This window comes from Amia ocellicauda, chromosome 4 (assembly GCF_036373705.1).
Source record: "Amia ocellicauda isolate fAmiCal2 chromosome 4, fAmiCal2.hap1, whole genome shotgun sequence".
Taxonomy (NCBI): domain Eukaryota; kingdom Metazoa; phylum Chordata; class Actinopteri; order Amiiformes; family Amiidae; genus Amia; species Amia ocellicauda.
The window spans coordinates 8453081-8477572 of NC_089853.1; the positions used below are offsets into that span (position 1 = coordinate 8453081).

The window sequence follows — 24492 nt, forward strand, 5'->3', positions numbered from 1 at the left end:
TTGCCCACAGTGACTTTTATTTGCCCTAATGATGCCAGACTTTATATTGTGGGATTTGGCACATTTACCTATTTTCCCCTTAGGCTAATGAACCCTATTTCTTCTTCTGGGGAGATACAGGTGAGCGGGACGACTGAGGGCTGGGGCGACAATGACTGCCAACAAGAATGCCAAAGCTGCCCCCCGAGCAGGAGGGAGTAAAGTGCCCCGAGACATCCCTGAAAGGTATGATCTGGGATTTATAGAAAAAATCATAAGGACCTGCACAGATGATGATCATGATTATTATGAAAATAAAGACTACCCACAGCAACAACAACAACAATCACTAATAATATGAATATGAATAATAGCATCTCACATGCACTTCACTGCCATTGAAGCAAAGGCTCTAGGTGCAGAAATAATAATAATACATATAAATAATAATAAATAATACATATAACTCGTGCTATAAAGTATTCTGAAAATATTAATAATAATTTTGATTTGTAGCATTCTACTATAAAAATAATGCAAGTTATACTTAATTGTCAGGTAAGCGCAAATTGTGCTACTCTTCATCAGATCTGGAAAGCTAAAACTCGAGTTGGCACAGGGAGTTAATTTAAACATGCAGTTTTCTTCTACCAGAAAGACTCTGGTAGGACACTTGAACCATGTTTACCCTTACCATTCTGTATATAGAAGACAATATTTGGATTATCTCTTTGCCCATGATGTAAACACAATCTGAAAGTGTGTTGTCCTGTTTTATTTTCCACAAAATAAAACATTGCATTATATTGACCTTTAAATGTGATATGAAGGGACACTTTTGAAATAAACAGCAATTCAAAAACACACTAGAGAAGATTGAAGCTGTAGCTTTCCAATGACATTCCTTATTGCTTTTCTCTTGTTTCCAATTGAGTTCTGACTCTGCTGTAATCCAGGTATTGATAACAATCAGCATTTTACATTTTAGGTGTGATAGGGAGCAATAGCTAAGTAACTCCTTGTTTAAACACACACACGACACAATTGTCATAATTTTGGCTCTGTACGCCACCACAATGGATTTGAAAGGAAACTATCAAGATGTGCTTTAAGTGTAGACTTTCATTTTTAATTTGAGGGTAGTTACATCCACATTTTAGGTGCCCCCCCTATTTTAGGGGCTCAAAAGTATTTGGACAAACTAACATAATCATGATTTAAATTGTGAGTTTCAATACTTGGTTGCAAATCCTTTGCAGTCAATGACTGCCTGAAGTCTGAAACCCATAGACATCACCAGATGCTGGGTTTCTTCCCTGGTGATTCTCTGCCAGGTCTGTACTGCAGCTGTCTTTAGTTTTGCCTTCAGCAAGTGAAATGCTGCTCAATTGGATTCAGGTCAGGTGATTGACTTGGCCATTGCAGAACATTCCACTTCTTCGCCTTAAAAAAAGTCTTGTGTTGCTTTCGCAGTATGCTTTGGGTCATTGTCCATCTGCACTGTGAAGTGCCGTTCATATAGTTTTTGAAGCATTTGGCTGAATCTGAGAAGATAATATAGCCCTGAACACTTCAGAATTCATCCTGCTGCTTTTGTCAGGAGTCACATCATCAATAAATACAAAGGAACCAGTTCCCTTGGCAGCCATACATGCCCATGTCATAACATGCTTCACAGGTGAGTTGGTATGCTTGGGATCATGAGCAGTTCCTTCCCTTCTCCATACTCTTCTCTTCCCATAATTCTGGTACAAGTTAATCTTTTTCTAATCTGTCCATAGGATGTTGTTCCAGAACTTTGCGGAGTTCTTCAGATGTTTTGTGGCAAACTCTAATCTGTTCTTCCTGTTTTGGGGGCTTACCAATGGTTTACATCTTGTGGTAAACCCTCTGTATTTACTTGGGTGAAGTCTTGTCTTGATTGTTGACTTTGACACAGATACGCCTACCTCCTGGAGGGTGTTCTTGATCTGGCCAACTGTTGTGAAGGGGTTTTTCATCTTCAGGGAAATAATTCTTCTGTCATCCACCACAGTTGTTTTCTGTGGTCTTCCAGGCCTTTTGGTGTTACTGAGCTCACCAGTGCATTGTTTCTTTTTAAGAATGTACCAATTAGTTGATTTGGCCACACCTAATGTTTTTGTTCTCTCTCTGATTGGTTTGTTCTGATTTCTCAGCCTAATGATGTCTTGCTTCACTCACAGTGGCAGCTCTTTGGACTTCATATTGAGGGTTAACAGCAACAGATTCCAAATGCAAATGCCACACTTGAAATCAAATTTAGACCTTTTATCTGCTTACCTGTAATTGAACTAATGAGGTAATAACACACACCTGGACATTGAACAGCTGAGACAGCTGAGCATCCAATTACTTTTGAGCCCCTAAAATTGGGGGGACCACATAGGTGTAATTCCTACATCGTTCACCCAATGTGGCTGTAACTACTCTCAAATTCAAGATGAAAGTCTACAATTAAAGCGGATCTTGATTGTTTCCTTTCAAGTCCATTGTGGTGGCGAACAGAGCCAAAATGATGACCATTGTGTCACTGTCCAAATATTTATGGACCTAACGGTAAATGCACTACTGGTCAAAAGTTTTAGAACACCCCCATTTTTCCAGTTTGTATTGAAATGTAAGTAGTTCAAGTTCAGTGAATAATCTGAAATGGTTCAAAGGTAAGCAGTAAACTGCCAGAGGTTAAAAATAAAAAGTTTGTTACCAAAAACTGTAACTGAAAACTGAAAAATACTGTACATTGTACAATGCGCACATCATTTGAAAGCTTATTCTCTTGGCTACCAGCATGTTTCATTCACAAACACATCCGATTTACAGTTTCAGTGTCGCCCACCATCATTCAGAGCCCAGGGGGTAAATGCGCAGTCTGCTCTGGGGGGAGGGGGCTCATTCAGATGGTCACAGATGACTCAGTTTCGATCAGATTTATTTGCTAATAGATTAATCCAGTATATATTATTTGATGTTCTATCAAACACAGAGAAGTTCAGATCCGATTCTGTAAGATCGTTGTGTATTAGTACACTGTAAACAGTTTTCCATCTTGACATGTTGAGCTCTCTACATGTGTGTGTTGCTTCTACCAAAACATGGATGGTCTTGTTTTGATCAGTAGACTGTCTGGTTCCAGAATATGTCATAATTGTCAAAATTTTCTGAGATTTTGTATTCCTGCTCAGACCAAGTATCCCCCCACCACCCCAGTTCAAAATCTTGAATTTTGTGCTTGCTTTTATGTTATGTCACAATGTATAATCAAGCAATTTAAAAATGACTATTCACAACAGGATCAGCAACATATTGCATATTGTGTTACTCAGTAAAGAGGCGTAATTCACAAGGTTAGACATGCCGTTTGCCATTTAGGATTCTGAATTATGTGTCACAGCCAATTGCATCACAATGATGACATCCATGTCTGGTTCAGGACCCAGTACAGATAGTGTGTGAAAAGCTTTCAAAACAGTTAGCTCCACATCATAACTGGCTCCAGTTTTTCTACTGTGAAAGAACATCAGCTACAGTCTCAAACCTGTTTAAGTGAGCATTTATTTTCACTTTTTCATACCTGTGTTATTGCTGGTTGGCTTCCAACTTTAAACTCTTACAGGTTACATGTTTTTCCCAGGAGCAAATATGTGAAAATTAGTCTATTCAGTCTTTTTTTCTTCTACTCACTCTCTCTATGTTTTTTCATATCTCTTCATTGCTACTTTCACCTTTTATATAATAATTACTTCTCGCATAAAAGCAAAACAAAAATATGGTTCATGAGCTTTTCAACTGTATTAGTGATCCGGGCACTGCCCTTCCTCAGGTACAATGCATGACGTGCTAACCACTTTCAATGTGCTCTGCTGCTAAAAGGCACCAGGCAGTTATAAGGCAGGCTGAGGACAGATATAAGGAATTATATGCAGAGAGAAGGGCCCCCTTTCAACATAAACTGTACATCCCCTGAGCTAGGCTTTGTTTTGGTTATTGTACTGTGAGCTGACATTTGGCTGGTGCATTAAGGAGACAGATGCTCTATAGCAATACTACTGCAAATAAATAAATATCCTGTGGAAACCTACCTGTTTCTTACCTGAACATGATAACCTTCCAAGTCAAGATGAAGGCTCAATATCTTAACTGCTATCTGAGCTTATGAAGTAGATATATCTGGCAAAGATCATTACTTGTAAATAAAGTTACCAGTGTCTTGCTGAACTAAGCAGGTATACATTTTTTGATTTAAAAGGAGCTGACAGTGAAAGTAAGAGCTATCCAAAATAGTTACAGTGAAGGAAAAAAGTATTTGATCCCCTGCTGATTTTGAACTTTTGCCCACTGACAAAGAAATGATCAGTCTATAATTGTAATGGTAGGTGTATTTTAACAGTGAGAGACAGAATAACAACAAAAAAATCCAGAAAAACGCATTTCAAAAAAGTTATAAATTGATTTGCATGTTAATGAGGGAAATAAGTATTTGACCCCTTCGACTTAGTACTTGGTGGCAAAACCCTTGTTGGCAATCACAGAGGTCAGACGTTTCTTGCAGGTGGCCACCAGATTTGCACACATCTCAGGAGGGATTTTGTCCCATTTCTCTTTGCAGATCCTCTCCAAGTCATTAAGGTTTCGAGGCTGACTTTTGGCAACTCGAACCTTCAGCTCCCTCCACAGATTTTCTATGGGATTAAGGTCTGGAGACTGGCTAGGCCACTCCAGGACCTTAATGTGCTTCTTCTTGAGCCACTCCTTTGTTGCCTTGGCTGTGTGTTTTGGGTCATTTTCTTGCTGGAATACCCATCCACGACCCATTTTCAATGCCCTGGCTGAGGGAAGGAGGTTCTCACCCAAGATTTGACAGTACATGGCCCCGTCCATCGTCCCTTTGATGCGGTGTAGTTGTCCTGTCCCCTTAGCAGAAAAACACCCCCAATGCATAATGTTTCCACCTACATGTTTGACGGTGGGGATGGTGTTCTTGGGGTCATAGGCAGTTTTCCTCCTCCTCCAAACACGGCGAGATGATTTGATGCCAAAAGCTCGATTTTGGTCTCATCTGACCACAACACTTTCACCCAGTTCTCCTCTGAATCATTCAGATGTTGGCAAACTTCAGACGGGCCTGTACATGTGCTTTCTTGAGCAGGGGGACCTTGCGGGCGCTGCAGGATTTCAGTCCTTCACGGCGTAGTGTGTTACAAATTGTTTTCTTGGTGACTATGGTCCCAGCTGCCTTGAGATCATTAACAAGATCCTCCCGTGTAGTTCTGGGCTGATTCCTCATCGTTCTCATGATCATTGAAACTCCACAAGGTGAGATCTTGCATGGAGCCCCAGACTGAGGGAGGCTGACAGTTATTTTGTGTTTCTTCCATTTGCGAATAATCACACCAACTGTTGTCACCTTCTCACCAAGCTGCTTGGCGATGGTCTTGTAGCCCATTCCAGCCTTGTGTAGGTCTACAATCTTGTCCCTGACATCCTTGGACAGCTCTTTGGTCTTGGCCATGGTGGAGAGTTTGGAATCTGATTGATTGATTGCTTCTGTGGACAGGTGTCTTTTATACAGGTAACGAGCTGAGATTAGGAGCACCCCCTTTAAGAGAGTGCTCCTAATCTCAGCTCGTTACCTGTATAAAAGACACCTGGGAGCCAGAAATCTTGCTGATTGATAGGGGATCAAATACTTATTTCCCTCATTAACATGCAAATCAATGTATAACTTTTTTGAAATGCGTTTTTCTGGATTTGTTGTTGTTATTCTGTCTCTCACTGTTAAAATACACCTACCATTAAAATTATAAACTGATCATTTCTTTGTCAGTGGGCAAACGTACAAAATCAGCAGGGGATCAAATACTTTTTTTCCCTCACTGTATATACACTCACCTAAAGGATTATTAGGAACACCTGTTCAATTTCTCATTAATGCAATTATCTAACCAACCAATCACATGGCAGTTGCTTCAATGCATTTAGGGGTGTGGTCCTGGTCAAGACAATCTCCTGAACTCCAAACTGAATGTCTGAATGGGAAAGAAAGGTGATTTAAGCAATTTTGAGCGTGGCATGGTTGTTGGTGCCAGACCGGCTGGTCTGAGTATTTCACAATCTGCTCAGTTACTGGGATTTTCACGCACAAATGGTGTGAAAAGGGAAAAACATCCAGTATGCGGCAGTCCTGTGGGCGAAAATGCCTTGTTGATGCTAGAGGTCAGAGGAGAATGGGCCGACTGATTCAAGCCGATTAGAAGATCAACTTTGACTGAAATAACCACTCATTACAACCGAGGTATGCAGCAAAGCATTTGTGAAGCCACAACACGTACAACCTTGAGGCGGATGGGCTACAACAGCAGAAGACCCCACCGGGTACCACTCATCTCCACTACAAATAGGAAAAAGAGGCTACAATTTGCACAAGCTCACCAAAATTGGACAGTTGAAGACTGGAAAAAAGTTGCCTGGTCTGATGAGTCTCGATTTCTGTTGAGACATTCAGATGGTAGAGTCAGAATTTGGCGTAAACAGAATGAGAACATGGATCCATCATGCCTTGTTACCACTGTGCAGGCTGGTGGTGGTGGTGTAATGGTGTGGGGGATGTTTTCTTGGCACACTTTAGGCCCCTTAGTGCCAATTGGGCATCGTTTAAATGCCACGGCCTACCTGAGCATTGTTTCTGACCATGTCCATCCCTTTATGACCACCATGTACCCATCCTCTGATGGCTACTTCCAGCAGGATAATGCACCATGTCACAAAGGTGGAATCATTTCAAATTGGTTTCTTGAACATGACAATGAGTTCACTGTACTAAACTGGCCCCCACAGTCACCAGATCTCAACCCAATAGAGCATCTTTGGGATGTGGTGGAACGGGAGCTTCGTGCCCTGGATGTGCATCCCACAAATCTCCATCAACTGCAAGATGCTATCCTATCAATATGGGCCAACATTTCTAAAGAATGCTTTCAGCACCTTGTTGAATCAAAGCCACGTAGAATTAAGGCAGTTCTGAAGGCGAAAGGGGGTCAAACACAGTATTAGTATGGTGTTCCTAATAATCCTTTAGGTGAGTGTGTGTATATATATATATATATATATATATACGGTACTGTGCAAAAGTTTTAGGCAGGTGTGAAAAATTGCTGTAAAGTAAGAATGCTTTCAAAAATAGACATGTTAATAGATTATATTTATCAATTAACTAAATGCAAAGTGAGTGAACAGAAGAAAAATCTACATCAAATCCATATTTGGTGTGACCACCCTTTGCTTTCTAAACAGCATCAATTCTTCTAGGTACACTTGCACACAGTTTTTGAAGGATCTCGGCAGGTAGGTTGGCCCAAACATCTTGGAGAACTAACCACAGTTCTTCTGTGGATTTAGGCAGCCTCAGTTGCTTCTCTCTCTTCATGTAACCCCCAGACAGACTCGATGATGTTGAGATCAGGGCTCTGTGGGGGCCATACCATCACTTCCAGGACTCCTTGTACTTCTTTACGCTGAAGATAGTTCATAAATTACTTTCGCTGTATGTTTGGGGTCGTTGTCATGCTGTAGAATAAATCTGAGGCCAATCAGGTGCCTCCCTGATGGTATTGCATGATGGATAAGTATCTGCCTGTACTTCTCAGCATTGCAGAAATGCAGCCCCAAACTTGCAAGGAACCTCCACCATGCTTCACTGTTGCCTGCAGACACTCATTCGTGTATCGCTCTCCAGCCCTTGGCAAACAAACTGCCTTCTGCTACAGACAAATATTTCAAAATGTGACTCATCAGTCCAGAGCACCTGCTGCCATTTTTCTGCCCCCCAGTTCCTGTGTTTTCATGCATAGTTGAGATGCATGGCCTTGTTTCCACCTCGGAGGTATGGCTTTTTGGCTGCAAGCCTTCCATGAAGGCCACTTCTGACCAGACTTCTCCGGACAGTAGATGGGTGTACCAGGGTCCCACTGTTTTCTGCCAGTTCTGAGCTGATGGCATTGCTGGACGTCTTCTGATTGTGAAGGGAAGTCAGCATGATGTGTCTTTCATCTTCTGCAGTAAGTTTCCTTGGCTGACCACTGCATCTACGGTCCTCAATGTTACCTGTTTCTTTGAGCTTCTTCAAAAGAGCTTGGACAGCACATCTGGAAACCCCGGTCTGCCTTGAAATGTCTGCCTGGGAGAGACCTTGCTGATGCAGTATAACTACCTTGTGTCTTGTTGCTGTGCTCAGTCTTGCCATGGTGTATGACTTTTGACCGTAAACTTCCTTCAGCAACCTCCTTGTTAGCTGAGTTTGGTTGTTACTCACCCAGTTTTATTCCTCCTACACAGCTGTTTCTGTTTCAGTTAATGGTTGTGTTTCAACCTACATATTGGATTGATGATCATTAGCACTTGTTTGGTATAATTGTTTAATCATATACCTGACTATATGCCTACACAATCCCTGACTTTGTGGAAGTGTACCTAGAAGAATTAAAGCTGTTTTGAAGGCAAAGGGTGGTCACACCAAATATGGATTTGATGTTGATATTTTTTGTGTTCACTAATTTTGCATTTAGTTAATTGATAAATTTAATCTATTAACGTCTATTTCTGAAAGCATTCTTACTTTACAGCATTTTTTCACACCTGCCTAAACCGTTTGCACAGTACTGTGTGTGTGTGTATATATATATATCCTGGGTGTATTCCTGCCTTGCGCCCTATGGCTGCCAGGATCGGCTCCAACTTCCCCGTGACCCTCACCAGGATAAGCGGTTTCGAAAATGGATGGATGGATGGATATAATTAATACAAATCAAGATGGAATTTGAAGTTTTCTGTCTGCGCAGACACTAATGGATTCTGAGTATTCAGACGTGACTGCCCTTGGAAATCTGGTGCCAATTCACAATTGTGAAGGTTTCCAAACACCTTTGAAATGTATATCCAGACTTTACTGGATTGTCTTGACTGTCTCCCCTACACAGCTGTTTTCTTTTTAAATTCAGAATATCATAAAAATAATTATTTCTGCACAGGCAGTGGGAGGAAAAAGACATGCCCTTAAATAAGATTTTGCTGTTTTACCAGTTGAGTTGGATTTCCCTTGTGTCATATTATAAAACTATCCATATCCATATAGTTGCATGGGCATGGAGACATTATACATGTCTACCTATAATTAAAATAAGTAGAACAGTCAGAAGAAAATATGTATTTAATTAATTGTATGTGATTCATCACTTGAGGCTTTGCTGTAGACTGACTAACTACATTATTTTTTTTTGTTTTTGTTTAAATACTTCCCCCCTCACTGTTTTTAAATGTGTCATTTTCTTTCCCTTAAGACTTTTTTCTCAAAGGAGTGGAGTTTCGAAATATGATCGCAAAGGGTTCGGGGGTTAGTGAGTGGAGGGCGTATGCACTCCCAATAAGCTTGTGTCATTTCATTAAACATGAAATCACTGGCCATGTAAAAATACCATCTTTTAAAGGACATTAAAACAGGGTGTATGTTTCGGTCTTACAGGGGCTGCTTTCCCTGTAAATTAGGTAGGAAGAGTCTATTCCGGGGAGGACCGGCAGATCTGTGGCCGTGTTAATTGGGCCTCTTTTGGATATCTATCTTTTGATCTCAGTAACTTGAATCTCTTCCTCCCAGTCTGTTATCAGAGTCTGCAAACAGGAAATGGCCCACAGCTGACACGCCCACAAACCTATGTATGAGTGTGTGCCTCCATTGGCATGCTGGGCAGTCAATGTGTGGCCCTCTGTGGCTCCAGTCAGCACACTCACTGACTTTTTAGTGGCCTGGGCTTGAGACTCAGTTTGTTAAGCTGTTAGTCCATTAGCTAAATTTTCACTGAACACTATAAAACCATTCTGATCTGCTTTACTTTTTCTTTTCTTTTTTTTTCTCGTCTCATCTTACAAATGTAGGAGGTTGCCCCTAAATGTCCCAGATATTCCCAACTCCTGTTGTTTCTAAGTTAAAGATGATTTATTGCTGCTTCGTCCCACATTTTTCAAACTGAAGCTGAAGTTGAACTCGAAAGAACCTTAAAACGCACTGAAATGGCCTTAATTTTCCTGCCACAGAATTTCAGTCATTTGTTGAAAAATGTCCCTGTGACATTTTAAAACCACTTAATCATTACACTAAATAAGTCAGTATCACAAGATATTTAAAACAACATAGATTTCAAAAGAAGCAAACATTTTTTTATCCTCCCATTTCACGTTCTTCTACAGTCTGTTTTTTCTCTCAAGTCCTTCATTTTTCGGTAAAGTAAATATTTTCTCCATCAGAAATGGAAGTGCAAAAAACGAAAACATGCATGACAAAATTATTGGAGGCCTGCTTCTAACTCCTGTATGGATTCTTGTAAGTTCCAAATAAATCTGTTCTGGAAAACATTAAAAACATCAACAAAGAATCTGCAACCATCCAGTACAGTGACAGTCCTTGTCAAAGATGAATTAATCCATTCACTGTTCATGCCACATGTGTAGGGCTTGACCATGACACAGTGCTCACAATGAGCCACTTAGTTAAACATAGCTGCTGCAAATTGTTTTATGTATTGCTCTTGGCATTTGTGGATTGAAGAGACTCAGATAGTGTGACAGTGATTATGTCACCGCCTTGCTTCTTTGCATAAACTCAGCTAATTGGTACCAGTAGGCATAATACAGACTTGGGTAACTATGGTACTCAGGCTTGATCACTTGCTACTTTTTGTTTTGTTGTTTTAAATAGCCATATGATTCAATCTGTGGTTTATCCACACAACAGCTCACACACTCTGTGGCGATAATTTAAAATGTGTAAAACACTTCCTCTCTGGCAACATTAACAAGGAGGACAATGAAGAGATGGTAGACGCTGGCTACACAAACCCTGACACACTTTTCCCTGTGTTACTCTAAATAGTAGGATCAACAATGTAAAAGAATCTCCATTAAGGAATGCATATCGGACGTGCCTTTTCTTGAAATTAAATACCTAGTTACTGGCACCAGTACTAGACACAAGTCAGGTAGCTATAACTAGTTTCGGCTGAGAATAGTCCATTAATATGCTTCAATTAGAACTTTACTATCATTATTCTAACAGTATAAATTGCATATATAACAGAAGTTTTTGGAAACTTGGAAAATGGGTGATTTCATACAGGCCAGAATTGTAAGTCTAAGGTTGTTTGTCACATAAAGATGTTTTAAATTTAGAAAATATAATTCCAGTTCAAATTACTACCTCCTCTTTAAAAACAACAACAGAAGACTTAAATGAGGAAATATGTAATTCATTTGGGGATTTGTCAACCTACTGAGAATATTTTTGAATAAACTAACTGATTACCCTCTTTGCTTTGCAGTTGTACCACATACCTTGAAGACAAATCCTGTGTCTCAAAATTGCAATTTTTGAAGCATTCCCAAAATCAATAGGTCATGGATTAGGCATGTCATGAACAAATAGATCATATAAGAGAAAGATGAATGATCACAAACCATTCAACACTCCCGTTCTTGATGAGGGCTCATTTTCAGCTTGGTTCGAGAACAAAATAATGAAATGGAACCCGGAGAAGCCTTATATAAAAAAATTCTGCCTATTTTCTCGCGCATTAAAGTGGTCATATCCTCCTTGCTTGTGCTTTAACTACACGTCAGGACATATAGCATGTGTTTCCATTTAGATGTAATTGAATTTTACAATATATAACCGCAGCCTATTGGAAATTGACCTCGTGTTAAGCTATATAAGATGATGTAAGAGACCTTGTTCACTTTGAAAGGACCCATGGTTATCATTAGGAGTATGATCTCTAGTTATTGTAATGTACACAGTTTGTATACATTGAAGGAGGTCTTTTGATTCTTTTGCATATATTCCTACCTTTTCTTGTTAACCGGGCAAGCATTATACAGTTGAAGTACAACAAGATAATGTTCCTCGCTCCATACAAATACCATTCTGACATTTGAAGACCACATTGATTTTGTCATCTTTTTTCTCTGAGGAGATTGATATAATTATACATATATAATGGAACTTCTTTTGCAGCCAGTTTATTCAATAAATAGGATGAAAGCCAGATGAAATCATGCTTTCTACTTTGCCTGTGCCAGAACAACCCTTTAAAACTCAGAGCTAATTTATCGTGGTGTGTATACATGGTACCATTTATTTCCACAACAGCTGATTAATAATCCTAAAATATGTGTACATTAGTTAATGATACAGCACTATATCTTCCATCTGTTTCCTTTATAATCACAGCTGAGCTCTAGAACCAGCTTGTATAATTAATGTAATGGTACAGTACCTTTTCTTGTATAATTATTCATTAAATTAGTTGGCAATGCTTATAATTTGACATGTACCATGGTAATTATGTACCAAGAGGTTATCATTCAAGTTATTTGTTACTGTACTGTATTATGGGGGATTACATCAACTGTTCCAATTTTCATACTGGTTACTTTCAAATTCAGTTGTGTAATGTACATCTTGTTATTCATAGAAATGAAGCAGTTTTAACCAAGGGTCCTCATTATTAGCCATCATATTGGTTTCTTCTATGTAACAAATATGAGAAGTCTGAAGGAAGCTTAATCCATACATAAACGTTTTAGTTTTGATTTCTACCAAAACCACTGAGGAGAAGATAAGACTACCTTATACAATCAATAGTACAATCATCTAGGATTTAATAATTTTTGTGCCTCTATGCTCACTCCAACTCTTAAAAATACTTTCTTTACTAAAATATACAACAATGCTTATTTAAAAAGGAAGGGTTTCCATTTAATATAACAACTGATAAATTGAACAATAATGTGTGTGGACTTAAGATTGTGCAATCGACTGTGATTATTTTGTTTTTGTTTTAATTGGCTGCCGCCTTTACCCAAGACAACTCCCATTCTGCAAAACAAATATGTTATAAAATCTCAACTGTGAAACATGACACAGTGTTGACTAGATTATAAAAGAAAAGAAAAGAGCTGATGACATGGAATTCAATTTCTTCATGTGTGGTTGATACTTTCATTGGGTTTCATAATCGAAGAGGGTTTCGTACTAACAATTGGTCTAGTCTATATAATGGCTTTAATACATGTAGCTGTAATCGGAGAAGTGAATCCCTGTCTCGAGGTGTCAGGTTTTTTCGAACTATGTGACGGATGCTAGTTTTTGGGAGAATCATTTAAATGGTGCTGCACTTTTTCTCTAAAGAACCCTTTAGGTAGGTTTTCAGGTACTAGTCCTTGAATGGCTTCTGGCAAGATGTCAGAGAGTTCAAAGGCATGAGAAGGTGGAGTGTTATCTGCCCAAACTTGCACTCTGGATTATTGTCTTCTTCCTCCTCACAGTCAGTATTTATTATTCAAACCAGCACTGTGACACCAGATTAACATGATTCTGTGAGCTGGGGGTGAATAGGGACATGCTTTTACCAATTCCTGGAATGAGTGGAGATACTGTTGATTGGGAAAGTCTTTTTACTTTAGGTTACAGGGGCATGAAGCTGAAATGAGGTCAGCAAAGTTTTTAATACTGTTGCTCAGCACCGTGGTTTCAGAAAATGACGTCACTTTGAGCTGAACAATAGGGTTGTAGTCATGAAGAAAAGCTCTGGATCTCTGTTTGTAACATACAGTGAGACTGTTAGCACAAGACAGCAGAGAAGACAAAAGCGCTCTGCTTTTCAGCTCAGGGGGAACATGAAGCCTGAGAATGTTGCCTGATTCAACTGGGTGGTTTAAGGTATGGCTTTTACATATCTCAGTCTGGTTCAGTTATGTGTGGGGTCTGTATAAATTGTACCAGTGTAATTTTAATAACGTGGAAAAATCCACACATGCATTTTATACTGTACATTTCAATTTATTTTGGCATGAAGTACAAATATATACTGCCAACGTCTTGTCAAATTATTACAGTAGTTTCCACAGATTATTTTACAATAGTGGCCAACTGTTTCATGTACATTTCTAACTAAAAATAAGTCCATGATTTTTTTTTTTTTGTTTGTTTGCTTTAATTCTTTTTTCTGTGCTCGAGTAGGCGTGTGCTCTTCTGATCCTATAGGCTTGGGCAATGATTAATCAACTGGCAGGCACACACACACACCTGAGCTAACTCCCTGTTTTTCCTGCCTAGTTTTTTTCATTGAAAAGTCAACAAGGTTGAAAGACGTTGTTAGCCGTATTTGACATTTGATTCCTCTGCAGGCTGTTTAGTGGTCTGAGAACTTTCTCTTGTGGAAGACTTCATGGAATGAAAACACCACATGACAACAACAATCACAAAGAGATTTCTGATATTTCCCTCTGCTCTCGTTCCAGGTGCCAATCAGCATCTCCTCCTCCTATTTTCTCTCCAGTGAAAGGGCCAGCACACCCTCTGAGTGACAGTGAAGAATCCTACCGCTACATCAGGTATGCCAAGGCTGGAGACGGCAAGTTCCTGAGCCTGACGAACCGGAGCAATAGAGCCTCGACCTTGCGACCCGGCTCCACCCTGCCTTCTGACATTGAGTCACAGAACAGACTCCTGAAATCGGTGAGCATCGGCTGTCTGGACAACAAGTTATCGATCTACAAACCGCCAGGTGGTGGTGGGAGCCGGGAACAGAAGGAGAATCTCCTGGAAGCCTGTGCCGGAGATGGAATAGGCCCTAGCCAACTGGGCTGGAGCACGCTCTCACTGGGACCTGCCTCCAACCACAGGAGCCTCTCCCTCAGCAGGGCCAGCGTCTGTTCCCAGTCTGTGGGCATCCGCAAAAAGATTTCCGAATGGGAGTGCAGGAAGGCCGCCCCACATAGGATGAGTCTCTGCCTGGACAAGAGACCCCTGGGTGAGCGAGTGGGTGGCAGTGAAGGCTGCCCAAGCCTCCTGTCATCGCCGTGCAGCGAAAAGACCTTTGACTTCAAGGGCATCAGGAGGATGAGCACAACGTTCTCCGAGTGCTCCTACCCTGAGACTGAAGAGGAGGAGGCCTCGGACCGAGAGCCTCTTGGCAGGTTTGAAAAGAGGTTGAGCAAAACGGACTCGGGTCTCTTTCCCCGCTCCTCCTCCAGAAAGGAAACATCCGCAGTCCTAAACCGGATACAAAAGATTGAGCAGGCTCTCAAGGACAGCCCCAGCCGAGGTCCGCCGCAGTACCCGAGCAGCTGCTATGCCCAGGACAAGACACCAAGAAAGTTCACGATCGGTCCCCCCGATGATTCGGACAGTGCCTGCACCAGTAAAAGGGGCAGCATCAGCTCGGTGATAACAGAGCCAGACTCCACCCCTGGGATTGACAAGCTGTCCAAAATGAAGCAGAGGTTCAGTGTCAGTTCTGCAAGCTCCTGCAGCCCTGAGCTGCTTCCTGAAATCTCAGGAGGTACCCCAGTAAACCCTGTGCCCAAACCCAAACGCACCTTTGAGTACGAAGCGAATGGCAACCACAAGAGCAACACGCCGAGCAACGGTCTACCTCCCACCCCACCCTCTGTCTCCCCTCCGCCCCTCCCCTCTACCCCTGCTCCCCCCATCACACGGAGGCAGAAGAAGGAGGGGAGCCTGTATAAGAAGCTGCAGAACAGGTGAGCAAAAATGGAAAACCTTTGGATATTTCAGAAGTAGCCTTTTCCTCCCAGAGAACCTATACACCTATACATTTGAAACAAGTGTTTCTGTCAGTAGAAGGCTAAAGTAAAGTGTAACGTCAGCATTTAAACTGAAACATTGTGTTGCTGTGTTGGTGTTTTCTGACATCTCTCTCCTCCCATTTGACTACATTGCAATCCATCTTATTATAGCAGAAGTGTTTAATCTCTTGGGTACTTTAAAATTCAAGTCTGTGCTTGGTAGCATAGACATATATGGCTGTATTTCATATTAATATGGAATGTACAGATGATCTTGTCTGTGTTCTTTAAATTTGTATTTGACAGATTCATGTCACAAACATATACATAAAGAAAACTAATGGAATTTTGTATAATTGAGGTTTTCCTTTTTGGTATTTGAAGACAAATATATAAAAGCAATATTTAAGGAGTGGAAGCTGTCTTGGAGGATGGCTCAGTTTTCTGCACTGTTTCAATGACTGATCAGGTCCAACTTTAAACATTGTTCTGCTCAAAATCTGATCAATTAGATTTCTGAAAAACATATTTAGCTCGTAATTGAAATCATTTGATCTGTGCTGTGTCTTATTGGAAACAAGGAAAGATGTTTTTGAAGAAAATGCTTCAAATTATTGCTTATTAATGACGCATGACACCTATCAATCCCGTTTCTCCTTGGACTGAGCCACTTGGACTATTGGCATACAGCTTAATGTTGTTCTGTAAATTCTTAGACCATGAAAGCATGCATATTTGGTCCACTGAATGCACACCACAGAAACTGCTGTGCCTGACAGATATGAAACAGCCAAAGAAATACAAAGATTTATTAAGTTACAAGATGGAGAAATGTTTATTTTTTTAAAATAAAATAAAACTGGAGTACTGTGAATTCTTTCTGTCCCTTGCAAGATTTCCTGTGACACAAAATCATTTATTTAGCTTGGAGTGCTTAGCATATCAAACCTACCCTGAGAATCGAGTAAAGGGCAAAGGTTCCAGGTCAAGATTTGCTGTTGACCGTTCTTCTTGCTTGTGTTGATGTAGTGGGTTACTTATGGCTTTCTCTTTCTTTCTTTTTCTAATACTACACAGTGAACTTGTACAGTAAATGCCCATCTTTCAGTTATATCTGGGATCGCTTCTTCAGAGTGGTCCTAGTCTGCATTCACTTAGCATCTGCTGATCGGAGGGCATTGAGTCTGAATGTTAATTTATTCCAGTTTTCATTCTTGAGCTTTCTTTTTTCCTAACTAGTAATGGCCTAAATGATGTGTTTTTGGCTCTCCGCAAAAAGGAACAGTTTTTCATTATATTCCTCTTGGCTTCTGATTGTTCTAGTTTCCTAATTTCATAAAAAAAAATATGAATCTTGCTCTTTGAAAAGAGAAAAAAAACCTGAAGCTATGTAATTACTATGTTTTCTTTCCACTCAGACGTAAATTTAAATGATTTCATTCTGTTTTCATGGAAATAAATATTTGCAGTATGATATTGGCAATCTACAATTTCTGGAAAGAAATTAATAAACAAACAGAACAACAACAAAAACTTTTTAACATAATGCAGGAATATACTTGATTTAATTACAATGTGATATTAACTCTTTCTTGTTTCAAGATCATTATGAGTACAATGTTATTGACAAGACGAGGGACACTTAAAAATATGTCATTAGGATGACGCTTACATTTAACAGTAGGAAGTTTCAAGTAGGAAGCAGTACAAAGGGTTAATAAAGTGCCACAGTATAACAAAATCCAGTTAAAATAATGTCTAATTTAAAACAGACTGTCTTCTCTGAATGCAAGCCGAAAATTCCTGTCCAAAGCTGTAAAACATACAACATTTTCAGCTCTAGATTTTGCATAGTCTTTTCAACAAGTTCCAAATAGCTTTGTGGAAAGTGGAAACCCATAACCATTAGGTCCAAAAAGAGGCATATATTATGAATTATGGAAAATATGGGGAACACACGTCTTTCTTTTGATATAATCATTCTGTATCTTGAACTCAAGAAGACAACGCTGATCTTTGTTTTTCTATTTTGTGTTTCCTCGTGTTGTGTGCTGGTGTAGTCTTAATGCTAGCGTAAGCATCTCATGGGTTTCTCAGACAGCTTGCATACTTTATAGCACTGGGATCGTGGGTTTACTCTCTGCCTGGGATTGAGTTTCTACAGACCTCAGCTCTGAACACTGGCTTAAGGTGGAGACGTGCCCAATATCCATAAAGTAAGGAAAGGGAATGATTTACAGCATTTGGAAGGTGAACAAGCAGCTTCTTTGGAGATTGTCGTTTGGACACATGAGTATCCAGTGTACGTTTACACAGTCAACCTTTTTCTGTGTCTTTAGACTAAGAAGAGACAGTCTGCCAGGGCAAAACAGTGAGTTACATAGTGTTACAGCCCTAATTGGGAAATATGCTGTTGACTAAGTATGATGAGATGCAATGGTGTTTTTGTATTGCCTCTCAATGTGGTGATGACATATGTTTTCATTTTAAATAAACAAACAGGAAATAATTTTAAAATGCCAAGGCACTATTCAATAATTTCACTAGATTACTGTGAATGCCAATAAGCAGCTTTGTATCATTGGTCCCCTCTGCCTTTTTTTTTTTTTTTTTTTTTTAATAAATCTTTTTAATAGCTGAGGTTGTAAGCAAATGTTGTTGAGGGATGAATGATCTCCTTGAAATGGGCAGCTTGCTTTCATCTGCTAAGGTGGTCTCAGGGTTGTAATCAAATAATGAGGATGTCAATCATTAGCCAGCATTTTTGTGCTCTTTTTAAAACAAATTACTGGAGCAAGCCTGTCCAAACCATTGACTCTTTCTGCGTTTGTTGTTGTTGCGTTTACCAGAAAATCTTTTGAGTCTGAGGATGCAGCGAGTCTCCAGTTATCGTATCCCTCGTCCCCGAGTGAAAATGGCACTGCCTTGCCTGAGACCCACCGACGCCTCAGCTCCAAAAGCACTTTAGAAGAGAACACTTACGAAGACATTGTAGGTAAGAATTTTCCACAGTGATCTGAAAAAACTTAAATGGCTTGTACGTCTACCAGGGCCTGACCTGCGGGCCAACACTGAAACTTGCCAAGAGATTGTCTAGTGTGTCAGGGCTTTGTAAGGTATAGACTGCAAAAAGTGTGTTGTTTATATAATGTATCACCATTCTTAAATTAGCTCCACACACAGAACTTAATATCCATATGACATGAAGAACCACAGAGAGGAAATGGTGACTTGTGTGGATTGTGAATGGGAAGAAACAATTACTGCACCCATCTGCCTAATTATTCCAGAAGTATAAATGTTTTTTTTTTTTTTAAACTGGATGAACGAGATACAAGTAGTTTTCCTAGGTAACCTTATCTGCAATGTGTAGAGTAACATTATACTTTTGGAATGTCTGTAACATTTCATTTGCAGAGCCTGCTTTTTTAAATGTGTGCACGCCTTTTTCATTTGTAACCCCATTTAGTAAACCATGCCCACAAGTAAAAAAAAACATACCTACACATGTAAAACCATGATGATTAATAATTCCGGCTAAATCATGGTCACAAACCGAAAAGGCGTGTGTATAAATTAATAAACTTATCACCCCCTTTTTTCCCCCCAACTATGCCATTTCTGGGGGAATACTTTTTTTCCTTTACATAGAAATATTAAATTAAACAGTCATCCTGCTGCTGCCTTTGATATTTTAATTGCTTTACATCTCTGGTTACTTCTGTTTATGACTCAGCAGTGATACATCTTTAAAATGTAACCATAAACCAGTAAGACATTTCCTCACAGTAAATGTAGTGGTGTTTCTATGCATCACAATGTAAATCAAATTGCAGCCGACTTAAGCCAAAATGACTACACAGCACTGTTTTCATAGTGCCGCACTGTACTTCATACATCACAAGTAATTGCTAATATGATGTTGAGTAAATAATATTTTCTTTAAAAATAAATAAATAAAACATTTCCCATCAGCTATTGAAGGGGGTTCTCAACTATTCAGTATGATGAAAACAAATCAAAACAAAATGCAGCATTTAGCATCAAATTATTAAAATCTTGCTTGCTGTATACTTTACACTCTCAAACAAACAATCTGCAGACAAAGTATTTCAGAAACACACCTATACTTTTGAAGTAATTTCATTTTTTTTTGTTGCTATAAAAACATTTTTTTCCGTAGGCCAGCTGGACTGCTAGACTGTAGTCTGCTGTTTCTGTAGACAATGTGAATTTGATAGCCAACAGTCACGTGTGGGTCATATATTGTCTGCATTACCCTGGCTCAATGGAATTTGACAGGCATGGTTAAAATTATATTGCATCCCTTTATACATGTAGAGACTAAATTAGTTGACCTAAATAGATTTTGGTTTTGTAAATCAAGATTTAGTTTAATATTTTTGCTTGATTTACATTGTTGCTTGTTATGTATGGTGCCATGTGAACTGTAAAGTTACTGCTTTGTGAGATGGGGCACTATAACTATAGTCAGGGTAAAGCTCTCGTTTATTTTCATGTTTTGTGTAAGTAGTTTTAATCTGAACATCACAGTATGGCGGCTAAGACATTTGCAGTGATTTGGGGTTAGAAGGAGGCCTGTGGACTTTTCTTAAAATTGCCACTGAGATTTGGAAGTTAGTATTGGTTGGTTGAATGAGGTCTATGTTACCGCACTCTGCTATTCAAGAATACAAGGATATTTATTAATCTTATTTTAAAATAATATTAGAAATTATTAAAAGTATAATTGAACAAAAAAAAAAAGATGTTTACACCATCTTTGTGTGCTGTGTGTGTAAATAAAAGTGCCTTAGAGGCCTAACCTGATAAATATTTGACCCTGAGCAACACATTTCAGCTCCTGCTGTTCAGAGTGACAGTCAGACCTCTTCTGTACACCAAAAAATGCTTCACATTTCTGTCTGCCGAGTGTGACCAAGTACTGGCATGTAAAGCAGTGATTTTTACGAGCTGGATTCCTTTCTGCTAGGAAATGGACTGAGACGGGTGAAAAATATAATACCCCGAAGGATGTTCACGTGGCAGCTCTATGTGAGGGACATGGTCGGAGTAAAATATGAGGCTTTTGGATGAATTTGGTAAACAATGACATGGTCAACTTGTCAATATGAAGAAAGAAAAAATAAATTGGAAGGCTATGAATTTTACAGAAATTAGACAAATAGTTGTTTGTATTGTGCTAGGTTAATCTGAATGTTGTTGTTTTTTTCACCACGCCATCATTCCTTAAAAGTCTTTGACCTTGATGGCAATGCCGAAACAAACAAGTGAAACTTCTTCTGAAGAAAAACAACAAATTCCATTGGAGTCCTAATGAAATTGTAGTCTCCTTTTTTTTAAATGTTGCACATGACATGAATTCAGGCTGATAGAAACTCAGATGACTTACGTGTGCACATCCAAACAAAGCTCTCTCTGTCGTGTCAACACCTTTAGTCCAGTTCAAGGAGACTGATCCACATTCCTCAGAGGATCCTTGAGTCCTGGAGCGGGGTGCTGAGAAAGCCATGTTTGTTTGTGTAAATGCTACCCAACCATTTTCCTCAGAGGTGACTGTAAATTAAGTATATAGTACATATGTGTACGTAAAACATGATCTTAAAGGCTTATTCACATATCATCGAGCTGTTTGTGCTTCGTCGAGGCTTTGTGAATGATCCTATATCAGCAGCAGTGGAAAGTACAGCAACCATACAGAACAAACCACCAAGAAATGGACTGCGTTTGTTAATTTTAACTTGAGACTAATTTTCTTTAATGCTTTCCAGCTCTAGAGCTCATATCCTGACTTACTTCAATCTCCTGAATTTACTACCCCAGACCCCGGGGAGTTTACAAACACTGTGGATGTCACATGCTACACCTTTCATTTAAGACTGTTTAAGTGTGAATTCCCAACACAATACTGCATACTGCGGAATTCCAATTCGATGGTATAAGAGGTAGGATTTGCCAGGAGAAACACTGTGCAGCAGCTGTTGACCAGGGTTCTTCATTAAACCAAAGCAGGCATAATCAGATCTCGACTTTGTATGACTTAAGGGGCATTCTTGCATTGATTAAAAAAAAAATGTCAAATGACTTTTTTCGGGTTTATGAAACCTACTGGCTTTAACTGATAACATCTGCTGAGGAGAACAGAGGTGCTCTTTGTTGATATACAGTAAACATGACATTACCACAGTTATCATTTATGACTATACATTTTGTGTGTAGAAAGAAAATATTTTGTGTACATTCTTGGCTGAAAATAATTAAATACTGTTGTAGTCAAGAAATACTTTGAACAGCCTAATAAGAGAGTAAAATATTTAAACATATTTCTATCAGGAGTATGTATGTGAAAAAGTAACACATTTAAATAGCTATGAAATAACATCGTATCGTTCTCTCAGAGCATTTGGTCTTCTGGTTAGAATAATTGTAATACTTAAACATTCTCAAGAGCTGATCTCTTTAATTTCTAAGGTGAACTAACAGTCCTGCAATGATGTTAATCTACTGAACCTGAACATTTTAAACTGCACTTGGTCCAGGGCTGGGTGTTATGTGATTGACTCCTAAAACAGACCTCACAGTGTATCTTAATACATCTCAGTCAATATGAGGTCTTGCTTTCCCCCTCAAGCACAGATTCAGGAAAATATACTCTTCTCTTGCAACAGTTTTTTCTTCAATCCAAATGCATATATTAGTTCTCCAGTTCAATATTTGAAATACATACCTGTTTGAAATGGCCCATGTTGTAAGCAAGTAAGGCCGTATTGTGGAAAGGGAATGCAAGCGCTTGCGAGGTGCGCCGCGTCTCCAGCGATTATTTGGAATGCAGTAACTAGAGCAGTTAATAAGCACTTTCTGCTCCATCAGCAGCAAAGGAAACACATCATTTCTCCAGACCACGGTTATTATACAGTTATAGTACAAAGTCCGTGTAGAGCACATGGGGGTCATTTGTGAGTTTTTTCTCTCAGTAATGATATATGGTACACCACTCTTATCCTATCCAGGTTCCAGCCAGATAATGAGGAATTGTCAAGTAGGGCTCATGGAACAATTTGTACTTTAGCTGCTGGAAAACGGCTCAATTTCAGTTTTAGATCTTGCTGAATACAATGCAGGAATTGGGGAATGTTACAATTTATTTATTAATAAAAAAAAAAAAATTACACACTGAGCTACACAGGAGGGCCTGGAATGTTACAATGTAGAAACTTTTTTTTTTTTTCTTGGAACTGCAAAACCTGGTCTGACAGTTTTCAGTAGGTTGTACATAAACACCAGCCAAGGGATGGAAAATCCCTCTGACTTGTACAGGTGTTGATTAATATGTGTACATCATTCAAGTCATGATCGTGGCACCGGTCTAACCTAATCAAGAACAGGGTGTTCTGTATTTGAGGGACTAAGTTATAGAAAAATGTCCACAGGGACTTATAACAAGATAGAAGCAGACCCATTCAATCTTAAAATGCATGCCACACATATTACATTATTTAAGAATCAATAAATTGACAGTATACATGAATTTAATTTTATATTGTAGTGGTTTCTGAAATTCTAAGGATGAACCCATGAAGAAGTAAAAAGTTAATTATAGTTTATTTATCTTCAGATAGACAATAGGTTGCAGTCGTATCTATCAGAAATGATACATCTTGTTAAAATGCAGTTGCAATACAATTGCAATAAAATACAATACACACACACAGACACAGTTATTTTTTATTAATGATTATAATGCATGTTTTTAATTGATACATTCATTTGAGACTATAACCCCGATAATACAGTTTTATACAACTGGCAGCATTGCCAGTTCTGTGATTAATTGTATAAAACTGTATTATTGGGGTTATAGTCTCAAATGAATGTATCAATTAAAAACATACATTATAATAAATAAAAAATAATTGTGTGTGTGTGTGTGTGTGTGTATATATATATATATATATATATAGCCTGCCTACTATATATACACATATGTGTGTTCTATGGCTCTACAATAAGTTAATGCACTCATGGTTACAAATGCTCAAGTGGAGAACGTATAATGATGGGGGCGAATTGACATGGGGATGAATTGTCACTATTTGTTTTATTGTAATTAAAATCCTGTTAATTTCTCCCCCCTTTTCATAACTGATTAAATGACAGAATCCTCAAATTAGCATAATGGTCTGTTTGGGACGTGTGGCACACTACAGAGTTGCACAGTGTTTTCCTGATGGGGAGGCGGCTGTATCTCTGTATGAACACAATAGAGAAAGCTTCAGGGTTCCGGCACTTAGACTATAAATTCCTCCAAGCTCCATGGGTCTCATTGTGTGGACGTGGACAGAAATAACTGGAACCAGATCAGTGAGGAGAGGGCTTAATGAGTTACGAGAGTTAAGCAAGACAAATGACTGTCAGTTTTATGAGGAAAACACAAATAAAATTTCAGGCTACATCTTGAAATGAAGGAACATTGTCTCCTGAAACACTCCTCTAAATTCTCCCAGGAAGCTATTTTTGCTGGCAGTTCAAAAGAAGGGTTTGATTATCCCTGGAAATACACATACTGTATAATATAGCAACTTAATTAATCTATATATGTGTGGGTGGGTATATATCCCATATGATGGATATTATAGTGATCTATCATTTACTTGTTTTTAAGATTTGCTTGGGTTTAATATATTAAAAAAATATATATTTACTTCTCAAGATATCTATATTGACACCTATACCTGTATCTATACCTGTAATATATTATTTAAGTATTGCTCATTTTAAGTTACTGGTAAACCCTCGTACATACTGCCAGCCTCCGAACATATAGGAACTCAAGCAGCA

The 24492-nt window shown here is 39.0% G+C and overlaps 1 protein-coding gene across 3 annotated transcripts in view; it reads left to right on the plus strand.

Annotated features, from left to right (window-relative positions):
- Positions 1-24492, plus strand: part of dennd2b (DENN domain containing 2B) — a 72726-nt gene that overhangs the window by 25295 nt on the left and 22939 nt on the right. For 2 of the 3 annotated variants that reach the window (XM_066700872.1, XM_066700873.1), the window contains exons 2-4: positions 121-225; positions 14344-15588; positions 18483-18628. In XM_066700872.1, coding sequence (XP_066556969.1) covers positions 152-225; positions 14344-15588; positions 18483-18628 — 1465 coding nt within the window. In that variant the 5' untranslated portion in view covers positions 121-151. Of the gene's footprint in view, positions 1-114; positions 226-14343; positions 15589-18482; positions 18629-24492 lie in introns of all 3 variants that reach the window. The other variant, XM_066700874.1, reaches the window with a different exon arrangement.